This window comes from Necator americanus, chromosome II, assembly GCF_031761385.1.
Source record: "Necator americanus strain Aroian chromosome II, whole genome shotgun sequence".
Lineage (NCBI taxonomy): Eukaryota > Metazoa > Nematoda > Chromadorea > Rhabditida > Ancylostomatidae > Necator > Necator americanus.
In genome coordinates, this window is record NC_087372.1 from 23638939 (window position 1) to 23652028 (window position 13090).

The 13090-nt window shown below is 41.9% G+C and overlaps 1 protein-coding gene across 2 annotated transcripts; it reads left to right on the forward strand.

The window, feature by feature from the left end:
• Positions 1-1433: 1433 nt before the first annotated feature.
• On the forward strand, positions 1434-10995 carry RB195_019196 (uncharacterized protein; the record flags this gene model as incomplete). Of its 2 annotated transcripts, XM_064186944.1 has the most annotated exons (5): positions 4989-5010; positions 5069-5101; positions 6383-6451; positions 9359-9391; positions 10931-10995. In XM_064186944.1, the coding sequence occupies 5 exons, from the start codon at positions 4989-4991 to the stop codon at positions 10993-10995; spliced, it is 222 nt and encodes a 73-aa protein (XP_064042825.1). The 2 variants fall into 2 exon arrangements, with proteins under 2 accessions (XP_064042824.1, XP_064042825.1); XM_064186943.1 differs by lacking the exons at positions 4989-5010; positions 5069-5101; positions 10931-10995 and adding exons at positions 1434-1458; positions 9510-9550 and having other exon boundaries at positions 9359-9439.
• Positions 10996-13090: the final 2095 nt, after the last annotated feature.

Below are 13090 nucleotides of genomic sequence, written 5' to 3' on the forward strand. Positions count from 1 at the left end.
CACTGTGGGTGCATGTACTATATCGTCGCGGAACTCTTCGCCTGCTTCGGGAATCACTGCACAGTCCAAAATACTCAGCTGTTCATCGTACTATCATGGGTCCACAGTCTCCACATTATTCGGCTAAAATTCATGGAGCGCTCTCTAGTCGACCTTAAGATCCGGTTCATTTTTTCAAATCTTTTTCAAAAGAAAACTTTTTGAGGAAAGAAAAGACGAACTGGGAGCCAGGATGGCTCAATTTTCTCATTTTCTTCTATTTGTTTGGGTTCGTTGTGAACGTTGGAGAAGAAATTGGAAGCAGCAGCTGCTGATGCAAACACTTATTTATCAGTGCTTTTTTGAGGGTAACTTATGCTTCCATGAATTCTCTCCGCCTTCTCAGAAAACTGGTGGTTCCATGCGTCTTTGTTACTTATTTTTGCCGCCGTCCAATCTAAACATCAAAGGAATATTTTGCGCATGAGTCATATACCATTCAACTGTGTCCATTTCACTGGACAGACCGACCAGTCATTCGAGATGCGGGCGTGGGCGACACATGCTGCGCTCGTTTTGCCAGTCGCTTCTGATTCAGCCCTTCAAGCCAAATTTCTTTCGCACGCCTTCGAGGGACTCTCTTACGAACCGCCCTTTTAATAAGCTGATCCATAGTCCAGTTCCATGAAATTTCGATGTGTGCTCTTCCATGACCATCTGATTGGGCTTAGAGGTTTCTCCTATTATGCTGTTTGTCGCCGCACGATTCTTATTCTGGTTTCTGCTTGATTATTCCTCTACTTTAACAATCACCTAGTCATTTTTACTAGGAGCGCATGCTTTCCTCTGAAATATATGTTGAGGATTATTCTTTTTATTCCTTTGATTTCTTCCCTCTACCATTTCACTCAATAACAACTTGTTGTTTTCAACTTGTTTGAGGTATAATCAGATTACTTGAAGAGGGAAAAATGAGTGAGTTTGGAAAACTCCTTGTTCTTTTTAATAAAATTATTCCGACCAGAAAGTGAAACGGTTGCGTTAAAAAGCTCTTTGAGGCAGGGATTTTTTTTTTCGCGATCAAGGACCATTGCTGTTGATATTCTCTTTCTGCATGATGGCTGTTCTTAGCATGAATTGCCTCAGAAAAGATGAGGCTGAGAGAGTTTGCAACCTAATCTTTTTTCCCTAACTGCAACTTCTTCGTTAAAACTTTTCTTTTCTGTCAAATCTTTACAATACTGGATTTGTAGGCATAGGGCGCAAGGAACTGCCCATGCTTGAAGGTGTACACCTTTACTCTTTTTTCGTGTGGTAAGATTTAGAAAAAAAGGATAATCGTCGTCGTAGAAGGTTTAAGCGCATCGCATCGACCAATTCTTTCCTGATGCACCTACACGTTCGACTTCAGCTCAGAATTTTTTGAGGTTACGAACGTCTAGCTGACCTATACAATGACTCGCGGGGCCGATGGGTCAGGTTAGTGTTCTTGTTCTCCCAGACAAGTCTCGTATGAGCTTATCGATCAGTTTGTTACTTTTGGTCCCGGAAGAGACGAAAGGCTTGGGTGTCTCTACGTGGTTTCGAAAAATTGACCGTTCAGTCGCAGCCAAACTTTTTACCGACTGCACTACACCCGCTTTCATTGTTACCATACACAATCCTACTTCGGAAACCTCTCGTCGAACGTCTCCCCTCACACCACTTCCTCCACGCAGATGAGAAATGATGAGCTAAACAACTTCCCGTCTTTGCATCTTTTTTAGTTTGATTTTGAAACTGGAAATTCCTTATCTCACAAAAAAAGTATTTTTGATTACCGAAGTAATATGGAAGTATGGAAGCCTCGCAACAATCTGTGCATGTTCGCTACAACTGGGTCCCAGCGTATTTTCCTCGCTAGCCTCACCCGTTTTCTTCCATCAGCTGGCAAACTGCCCTATTCGTTCACTCGGGATAGGCTAAATTCCAAGATTAGACTATTCTTTCTTCGAGTCAAGGTGTTTTGGATGAGAAAAACGAGGCCACCTGATGTTGCTGTTCGCCTGAGGTGCTTTAATCTATCGACCAATCCGTTTGACGTCACCAAGACATCCTATCGGGAGTTCTTCCGTTTTATTGTCAATTTCTGCTTGCGCATGGAACACCTGACCCCCAAGTTCTTGAGGATTTCGATGAGTTGCTTCCTCTGCCTCATATGTCCATTGACAGCCTTCTCGTTTCGCCATTTGTGTGCTGTGGAAGAAAGAATATCCAGATTCGCCACAGTTTAGAACCTGGCTGTGTTGAGAAATTTGGTTTAATGCCTTTTTACACATCATTTTTTTTAAAGTAGACGTCTTCTTAGTTCCTCTTCTGGTTCAGTTAACTTTCTCATTCTTAAACTTCTTTCTTTAACTTTCTGCTTTAATTTTAGCAGAGTTTAAAATTTGCATCCGAATCTCTTGTAAAAATTGTAAGTACCATATGTCATAAAAAAAGTGTTCATATTGAACGAAAAGAACAGATCTTTCTGGATTTTTTTGCTAGAAGTCTTTTGTTAAGCAGAAATCTTTCTTGGTAAGTATGCATTTGCATTAAGCAGTATTCTTCTACAGTTGATGGTTATAGGACTCAAGAAATGAATGCTGCTGTTTCCAGCCATCTATTCTTTGTTCGAGATCTCGTCCATGGAATCCGTTTTAAAAATCTATTCGGTCCCGCTGGTCCCAAAAGTTGTAAATTGTGAATGCTTCATTTCTGCTCAGAGATAGCATTTTGGGATGAATTTTGCTTCTTGAGATAGAAAAAAATTGTCCAGTGGGAGCAGTAAAGGATTCGAGCTTGATTTTCATTAAATAGCTGGTTCAAATGTTTTCCTGAAAGGTTTTCTACATATAAAATTGTGACTCGCGACACATTTCAGGAAAAAATTTGAACCATTTGTTTAATTAAAAGAATTTCTTGCATAATATGTGAATTAATTTATACATTATGCATCCGGCATTGGAGATTCTGCCTGGGCCCAATAGCTCAGAGCTCATCGCAAACAGCGACGACGAGAACGGGAGGAGTGCTACGCGCTTCTGCTCGAAGTCCCGCATCCGCTACGTACTCGAAATTCGATGAAGGCGTGGCTAGCAGCAACGGATGTCATGTCACCTTGGATCTGCACAAATCCATCTGCGCACTCGCATCTGCGGAACGAGCACTCTTCTGCTTGAGAAACGCTACTTTTTCAGTTGTCTTTGACACAATCGAGAACAAATCCAGTGTTAGCGGCGCCCACTTTACTTTGCACTAAACGTGAAGACATTGACTCTGCCAAGAATGGAGATAATTCCCAGAAATTTTCTCTCTATTATGATAGATTTGTCTCACATGATCTCAAAAGCCGTTAAATTGAGCGGCCTTCGAGTGCGTGTGCTGTAAAATCGGGAGCAAATAACCCTACGGGTCGTTGTCCGCGACCACATGTTCGTCATTGATGATTCCTCCAAACATCTAGTAGAGCAAAACGGATTTGGATTAGATGACACCATCAATCCAGACGAAGTGAAGCAGCAGACGGAAGTGGCTAATTACGCCTCAACCCAGACACTCCAGGAAAACCTGCGTTGAATGTGATTTGCTTTCTGAATAGATCAATTTTCTAGATATTCGTGAGAAAAAGTGTAACCAGAAGTTCCGGAAAACCTGCAATGCAAATATATAACCAGCGTTTTCTATTCAGCTTTCATCAGTATCGCTGAAATTTTCTCTGTTTGCCTGAAAGCAACGAATCGTGCGACTTTTTTCCCTCTAATACCCAAAGTACGAGTCCTCGCCTACGTTTGCTCTCGCATGTGACTGACTTTTCAAGACACGCCTATGGTTGATTAAAGAGGTCGGTGCGATGATTCAGGTGACGACTTTCCTCCTCACTTTTGATGAGTTCATTCCGATGAGTTGTTAGAACGAATTTTTGCCATCTAAAGACAGGTGGAAGTCAAGAAGTTCAGGAAGTAGAAGTGGACTGCAGGTGAGAGACTGCTCCCGAAAAGAAAAGCTTAATGGGGCAGCTCACAGCGTAGTCGCTCGGCCGGATAATTTTTGCAGGCAGATGGGTGATTAATGTTGAATAGTATTGAATTTGGATTGCTGGTTAAAGGCATCATCCCACGAATCTGAGGTGGTACGGATTTCAGGTGGAGTATTCGTATACGAGATCGTGGATTACTGAGAGGAGAGCGATTCCGTCCATTTCTTCCTAATTGCCGTAAAAAAAACGGCCCGGAAGATACGACTTCAGGCGTTCTGGCGCACTATTTTCTACAGGGAGTTCGTCTGGAGCGCGCCAGCCTTGTCTTGTGCGGCGCCGCATCTTCCGGGCCGCTTTTTACGGCAATTAGGAAGAAATGGACGGAATCACCCCTCTCATTAGTCTCCCATCCCGTATACGAATACCCCACCTGAAATCTGCACCACCTCAGATTCGTGGGGTGATGCCTTTAATTTATGAATGTCGCAAAGTTTTTTTCCCCTTTTTTCGTCCCACCCTGTATATCTCTCTCCTTCTCTCTGTGTTTCTCCACCTATATTTCTTCAGCCCCAGGCTACTAAAAATGCTAACTAAAGTTTCTGCGGACGCAAAGTTTATCGTTATCTGTCCACTCTTTTTAGTTTGTTGAAAATTGGTGCTATTTGTCACTCCACTTTTATCACTTTTTGTTGTTTATTAGTAGTCGGAATTGACGTGATTGCCAGGAAAAAAAATAACAGGTATGGTTGTAATTATAGCAACGTTTCCATTGAATAGTTCAAAACCTTTGACTGCTAGCGATTAATCATTTCCAAATATCGGCTTTTTGCTTCTGAATCCAAGGGATTTCGAGGTTCTAAGATTATGTCGGGAATATTCCACTTCAGACTTCGTTACAATGGAAGCTTTCTTCTATAGCGGCCCTTTCATGTGATTTGTGAACCACGAAATCTCCTCTCTCTTTCGGTGTGTTTACCGACATGCATAACTTTGCTGTAAACATTTAGCAATGAAGTTACGACAGTGTCGCGGTATCAAACTGCAAAAGAATAGACTCCTGTGAAGTAAAATATTATTGATCTGATGCAGAGAGTACCCATGAAGAACAAAGAGCGGGAAAGAGTGAGTTTACCGTTCAGGATTCGCCAAGGATTGGCCATTTCGTTTCCAACGAATCAATATTACATCAACAGCAGCTGTTGATTTCACTTCCTTCTGGAGTGAGTAGTTTATTAGAACATACCAAAATGACAGAAAAATATAAGAATTACAAATAACAAACAGTAAGCTTTTTAATCATTTTATTAATATTAAACCTGGCCTATTACTCAGCTATAGCTATAGGGACGAGAAACATCTTGCAATCATCCGAATCATCATTAAAACGCAACTTATGGTCGTTATCTCATTTTCCTCGATGAGTTTCTTCGCAGCGATTGCGCCCTCCTCTCTCGCCGTGTACCGGTTAATGAGTCTCCCGCCGCAAAGTTAGCCGTATGTGTCCGGTTCTGTGCCTCCGCCTTCGACACATCCACGACGAAAGCAAATATTCACGTACGCCCGTCGACGATGTACTGCTCTCTGTTGTTAGTTCACACCAAGATGTGCCGCGCGACCTGTCTGCGCTGGCGCGCGTACATGAATGTGCATTCCTTGTTTCTTGCAGTGTTCGCCACACACGGCTGAACTATGCGCTCAGTGACATCATTGCTTCGAATTTCCGGAATTGTGATGACTCTTCGTTTTTCAATTCTTGTAGACGCTTCTTCAAAAAAATTCTTCTTCAAAAATTTCCCGTGTTTCCTAACCGTCTAGCATGTTGGTACAGTAAAGTTACAGTAATCTACTAATGGAGTAAGTCTCCTTTTTGTTTCTCCCAAAGCTTCATTACAGTACTTATGTCATTAGAAGCTCGTTCAGACATAATTTTGAAGAAATTGCTCCGAAACCTTACCAACTCTTTTATCCGTACATATAAATCCCTATACATTGCTTTCTTCTCCTCTGGAATTCTACAGACTGTTCTGTGTGTCCTGAAACTGTCGTGGAATACCAGAAAAAGATAGAGGCTTCTGGCCCTATGATGTATGAAATACTTCGGTAGTCCGATCTCTGAGCACTTGCTGTTCCTCCGTAACGTTGGTTTCGTGAATCTATTTTCACCCTTAAAATCATGCGCAACAAACCAGTGATTTACTTCATTTTATCGGTGGTCTGGTATCATCTCCTGACGCGTTTTCCCGCATTTTCGCCTGGACCTGTCGTCTTTGAACATAGCAAACCAATAGGTTTATAAATTTAATAGTAGTAAATGATTAGTCCACAAATTCGTATGTAACAACAAGGGTAAAGGGCTTTGGCCAGTCCCTTCAGTACGCACCAACCTGTTCATTTCCAATTTAGAATCATACGAAGTCTACAAGTCCGAATTCGTCCATTTTGATGATGTTCGAGGGACAACTCTTCTGAAAAGTCAGTGCTCTTTTTCTCCCAAGCAAATTTGGTCCCATAAAATATCAGCGATAGTGAAAAAAAAACTTCGAAAATCTAAGGAATCATCGAGAGCATCGTGAATTCTTTTGTTTGTGAGTTATGAGGTCTATAAAAGTTTCTTTTTTCGGAAAAAGGGTTAGAAATCCTCAGGTGCACTTTTACGATGTCCACGAAGTGCACCCAATCAAACAAAGTGTTATCGATAAGGGGATTGCACATTCGACCATAATTTTAGACATCGATAAAGCTAAAAGTCAGCGCTGCCCTTTATTTTTGTTTTCGTCGACGCTTGGATGGAACTCCTTTTTTCACAGTGGAAATCTGCGGTTATAACAAATTATAGATTGGTGAGACATGATCAGTTTGTGTCAATAAATGTCAGTAGATTTTCGGAGATCCAAAAATGAAAATCCGTTTTTTCGTAGGCAAGAAACATTTACAAACAATCCTGCAAACCCTATCAGTCTTTCCCTACTCTCCTTTGGACCTATGAATTCCGACGAAATATGAAATAGATTTGTACTAATTCCAGGAAAGGCCTACACCTGTGTTTCACCGCCAGTCCTTTAAATTGCTCCTTTTTTCTTGCAATCATTAGAATATTTTTGAGATCAATCACTATCAATTGATTCCGGTTAATGTCTAAAAGATTACGGTAATAGCAACACGCTCCTTTTTCTCCTTTTTGTACTCGGTAAGATTTTCCACAAACGTAAAATTTTGGAATTTAAGTGCAGTTTTGTGAAGTTTTATAGCTTTGGGTACGTACTTTACAACTGAGAAAGTGCATTGCATTTAACTCCTTTAACTTTTGCATTGTGACAACAGGTTTCTTTTCGCTTGTCTGGCTCGATTTTCTTCTTTTCTTCTCTGTTCCCGACGAACTTTCATGTTTGATTGAAAAAGAGAGGAAAACCCGAACAGAGAAATTGGTCTGACAACAGTGAATCACCCCCATCATTCAACGTCTCTTCGAGAAAAAAATCGCACGAACTCTTCGCTCGTCGCAACGTCTTCGGTGTCAAAAGGAGCACACGCAGGCTGTCGCGCGGTATCGCCGTTGGGTCGTTATCACCTCTGCACTCGTCTCGCCCCGTTCCCCACATACGGAGCTGAGTGAGTCATGCCCTAATGTTATGCTTGGGTGTGTTTGAGGAGTCTTCGTCAACCGACACCACCGGTACGGCAGCGGCGGCGGTTGAATCACCTCCGCACGTCAAAAACGTCTCTAGCAGCTCGCCTGTCGGCGCCTTCGCTCCTTTATGCGACCATGTGTCGTTCCTTGGATGGATATGTTGTTACATCTCATAACACATCTGGCGCACAGCGATTATGATGTGTAAAATGGTGACGGCGACGTCCTTGGCGCCAGCGATATCGCTGGCTCGCGATCGTGTTCGTGTTCATGTCTGAGTTGCTTTCTGTAATCCTACGTTGTCGCGAATTTCTCTCCACCAACGATCAATTCCGGGAGAAAAAAATTTCCACCTTAATTTTAGTTCACTGTTTTTGGGCCGTACATGAGGATTGAATGCCTCAGCCAGTTATCCTGCACTTCTCCGCAAAAAAGGGAAACTTCGTAAATAGATGCTTACTGCTCATTTCTTGATACTTTCCTTTTTCTTGCCACTTACCGTGCGTATTGATGAGTTCTTCTGACGTATTCTTTATTTATCCTTAATTTAAGCGTATATGCTTTGCTGATTTAGGTTTCGTGCAATGGGGTGATATGAAGTAGAAGTTGACTGAAAGGCAGATAGTGTTTTTCGATCTGTAGTATTTCTTCACCCATTAGTCATCGCTAACGTAGCTGACACCGTTAGGATTAGGAGCAGCAAAATGAATAAGTGGTAGGAAGCCATAATGGGGCAATTTTTGAGAAGTTCATAAAATAAGCAATAAAAATAAACTGATTGACGTGGGTAAATCTCTTATGAGGTTGCGTCCGAACGACTACCTCGGCACGACTTCGACTTTAACTCAGAATCGTAGAGATTTATGGTTCCACATGCGTCCCATTCAATGATTTGCAGAGGTTGCCAACCTATCAACTTTGTTCCTCCACTCTCGCAAACAAATCTGTTACCAATGTATCTTCTTTATTTACTTCCTACAATTGTATGACACCCGCGATTATTTCAAAAAATATGAGCCCTTAAGACGGGCGCAGCACAGCACCAGGCCTACTGAACCTTTCATCTCCCATAGGTCGATAAATCAGCAGAAAAGTTGTGTGGGAAGATAAAAACTCGGGTTCGGTTGGCACTCACAAGTCATTGTGGACCGCATTCACGTCTATAAACTCCTACTTGAGTGAGTTGAAGTTGGGGCGCGTTCGCCCATCCCGAAGGGACTGATCAGCACCAACCGCGTTATCCTTTATGTTCGCGGAAATTCGTCGGAAATCTTGCACCGCACCATCCTTTCGATGATGGAGCAGCCTTTTTTCTTTGCAATAATGGAAACTTTCCAGATATTGGTATCCATGGCAGCCACATTACTAACATTGCTATTTTTATGCACTATTCTACCACTTGGAAGTTTCCCGTTCAATCAGCATGAGAGGGAAACGCAGATACGAATAAGAATACCAACTTTTGTGCCAAACAACAGCTAAATTTTCTTTGCAGCGCTTTTGAATGTGCCTAATTCTTCAGAGTACTGTTACTTTCTTGTAACTTTTCTGGAATTCTCCACTAGAAACATTGTCTTTTTTGTTAGTTGTGAAATATTGCTCGAAGTTGCTGCATAAAATTGAAACCGTACGAAGACAGAAACACAGCACACACATTTTTACCTAATTAAAATAGATCCTAGTTTCCTGTTTACGTATTTCTACATATCGTTGTGTAGAAAGATTACTTTCTCTATAATTGCTGTTTCCAGAAAATCTTTCGCTACGTGCTATGGAATCATATGGTCCTTTCCACCACTTAAGACACTTGCAATTAACGATTTTTGTATCAGGTGCAGAAAATTTTCTGAATCTGAGACTATTCCTATGGTGTGTATTTCACAGTGGAAATTTCTGGTTTAGTCGATATCCGTGACGACTGTTTTCCTCCGTTCACTTTTTAGTTTTTTTTTTATCCTATACGTAGAAGACCAGCCTGAATGTCCGGCTAACGGCAGACTTCATTTTTCTTGTGGCGCTCGATTCGCTCGATTTCAGTGATCTATAGCAACTTAATTTTCTTTTTTCAATTTTTTAAAGTTTTAAAGCATTTGCTGCCGAAAATATCAGTACAACTTTAAGGGACTATTCGAATTTGACCTCACACCTATATTGCGCTAACACCGCCTACAAATAGAAGCAAAAATCATTCCAAATATTAGTTTTTGACTTTGACAGTTGGCGAAGAATGTTGTGCTATCATTAGAACTCGTGAATATCTTCATCACACTGAGGAATATAAGGGCCCAACGTCATATCGCATGGACATACGCACCTGTACATTGGGATAAAGCACCACTCATGCAAATGTCATGACCATGAAAGGATTCACAATGTCTCATTTAGTTCCTGCATCCATGCTGGTTCCAATTTTTTGCACCAGCCACTTAGCACGGAATTGTCTCAGTGCTTTCTGATGCACCAACTCTGCAGCGGGGGACTCGCCTCACATCATTTTAATGCTCTCACAGGTTTCCTTGTGGTCCTGAATTACTAGATCCCCATAAGTTCTTACAAGGGACAACGTTTTAGAGGATATATGATGTTTTACAACGGATATCTTTGTGTTATGGTGTCATTCGGGATGTAATCTCGGAGATCCAGCTGCCAGCGTCCTTACACAACGCTCGAGCACTGATTTTTGAAACTTTTCGACGGAAACCAAAGCTCTGTTTCTGTGTTCTTTTTTGCTCCATCTAGATGTAGAAGTTTTGGTCAGGTTAGGGAAGAGAGGAAGGTGCAAAAAGAATGTTCAATCATTTATTGTTTCCCGAACATTGAGTTCTTTATTATTTACCATATGCTTCGCATCATATTACTTTGTCAATATTTTATCGCTTTCATTCCTCTGCATCTCATAATTTCTAAATAATCATTGTTTTCGTGATATCATCATAATAATAAATAATCATTGTTTTCGTAGTAAAAATTTTTGCTTTCTTTACTTTTTGCTGTCCATATGTTTTTGCACCTATCGTATGTGCAGAGTGGTTTAGAATTCAATTTTTTGAACATTTGTGGCGACACTTGTTTGTTTTTGTACGCAATCATGTTGGACTTTCAGTGAACTCCGCTGAAATTATTAATAATAACCGCAAATTGATCCTTAGAAGGGGTTACTCCTTAGAAGGGACAGTAAGCATGGATACTCCGAAAAAACAACAAAAACAGGAGCACAGAGACCAAGGTTTCACTAGCTTCTCTTTTTTTCCTCCGGTCGCTGGGTTACATTTCATTTGATGCGGACCTTCAATTCATAGAATACTAGAGTCGAGCTCATTCAGTGTTAGCAGACCCAGGATGCTCCTCTGGAATTGCTGATTTACTTGGGGCTGGTATTAGTGCTTGACGCGGTTGCGCGCATCTTCACTCAGTCGTGCTGTCCTGGAACACAGCGCTGCCCATCTTGATCTACAGCAAGGGTTTGCGTAGAACTCATCCACTCGTCTCGGTCCCATAGCCTTGGCACCTCGTATGAACTGCTTAAGTACCGCACGTCGACATTGTCCGACAGCTCAGTGTAAGGAAACGGGTTGCTGTTGAAGATTCCACGCTCTCTCTAGGTATTTGACCTACCTAGGTTGGGTTTCGGCAGTGCGCTGGACAACCGCACCTTTTTACTGCATCTGTGTAGTTTACGCCGCATAACTGGACAAGTTATGCAGCTCGGCGTGCTCAGGACGTATTTCCAAACGTGATTGCAATTAGCATAAGCAGCACCACCGCGGTAGCCAGGTAGCAGTCAGACTCGCATAGGCGGCCCTGTTGGTTTGCTGATTTTCTTATACCTTGGTGGACTCGAGAGACACTGCTCTGTGGTGAACATTTTACCACTACAACTTCGCTTATGCTATCTACTGTTCACCGTTTTTCACAATAACCATAATTTATTCGTTGCATTTAGCGATATTTACAAATGAATATCGAAAAGTGAACAAAATGTGGTGGAGAGATGTAGATAAGAGCATCAAGTAACTGTTCTATGAAGAGCTAGCGCTTGTTAAACACAGACAACGTGCTCAACCCCACTTTATGTAAGCCACAGTTTCAGGAAATCAATCTCGCCAATGTGTAGCTTTAGAGGAATTTCTTGGGGTGTTGTGTGTGCAAAAAATTCCTGAAAGTTCACAAAATTTCAAAATTTGCTCACCACGTACGTATTCGAAAGTAGCGTCGAGATGACAGTCACCTTTGAGATTTCTGTCAAGCACTTCCGAGTCCTTCCTGCGCTGTGAAAATTTTGAGGAAAAAATAACATCACTTTACATGCCACTTAGGCCGAGATTTTCGACACCTGTTCTGACGTCTAGTCTCGTGGATTCCCACTTCAACCTTGAATGTTTGCCAGGGAGGCTCGCAGACTGCGTACAATCGAAAGGGCGGGAAGCGTCGGGCTGCTTTGAGATCCCCGTGCCATTATGTCGAGTGTTATGTGACGGTGACGGCATGGCCTCTGACCACCCCACTCAAGGAGGTTTTCATGCGCAACTCGTCCATATAAGTGTTTTCTGAGCGTAGCGGTGAACGTGTCCTTTGGATACGATTCTCTTTTCGTTTTTGATAAGTGGTTATGCGCCCGCTATCCGGGAGTCCCGAAGGTTGTTAGTTGTTGTAGCGGGCGCCGTGAATTTTCGCCGCGAACAGCAGCTGATCGTGTACGTCATCATGTGATAGCGTCGCCCACAAGTGTGCCACGGATCTCATCCGAGACATTTTCGAGGAGATTTGGCGCGATCTCAAACTGAGCTGTGCTCTCCGAGATCTTAAATACTTCTATCGACAACTTTCCTTTATCTTTGACTGCATGAGTTAGATTTCTAGTGGCTCTCGAGGGATGGAGTTATCACCATCTGGCCACATTTCAGTACATTTTAGATTTTTTGTGAAGGATATCTACAAAGCTTATCTGAGCCGTTTCTTCGACAACCAATTTATTGCTTTCATAGACTGGCTCCATCTCTTGAAAAGTTTGCAGAAAAGGTGTCTGCTGAGATAAAGTGGATCAAGAAAACAACTGCAGGAAAACTGCACAATTTTACTGCCACAACCTTACATAATGTTAGATTAAGGGAACCATTTTTGAGTTATACCTGATTTTATGAACAGCACCATCCCAGCTTGATGAGAGATATCTTAAGAGGAATGATTTTTTTGATGTTTATGCTCTCCATGTTTATAATGAATGGCACTAACTGATTTTACAAATATTGGACCACTAAGGTAATTCCTTCCTCACCGGAACCAACCAACAACCAACCTTTTTGGAGTTGCAATTTCATGACGTACCTCAACCTATTCTTTTCGTTTTTCTAAACTGTTCCTTTCATCTGAGTTCTTTGCTGGTTTTGCCGATTTGGTCTTACATATTGACTGTACATGGCTGCGGACCTGAATCGAATAGGTGAAAATCGTCATCACCTTTCCGGTTCAGGGCTTCACCTCAT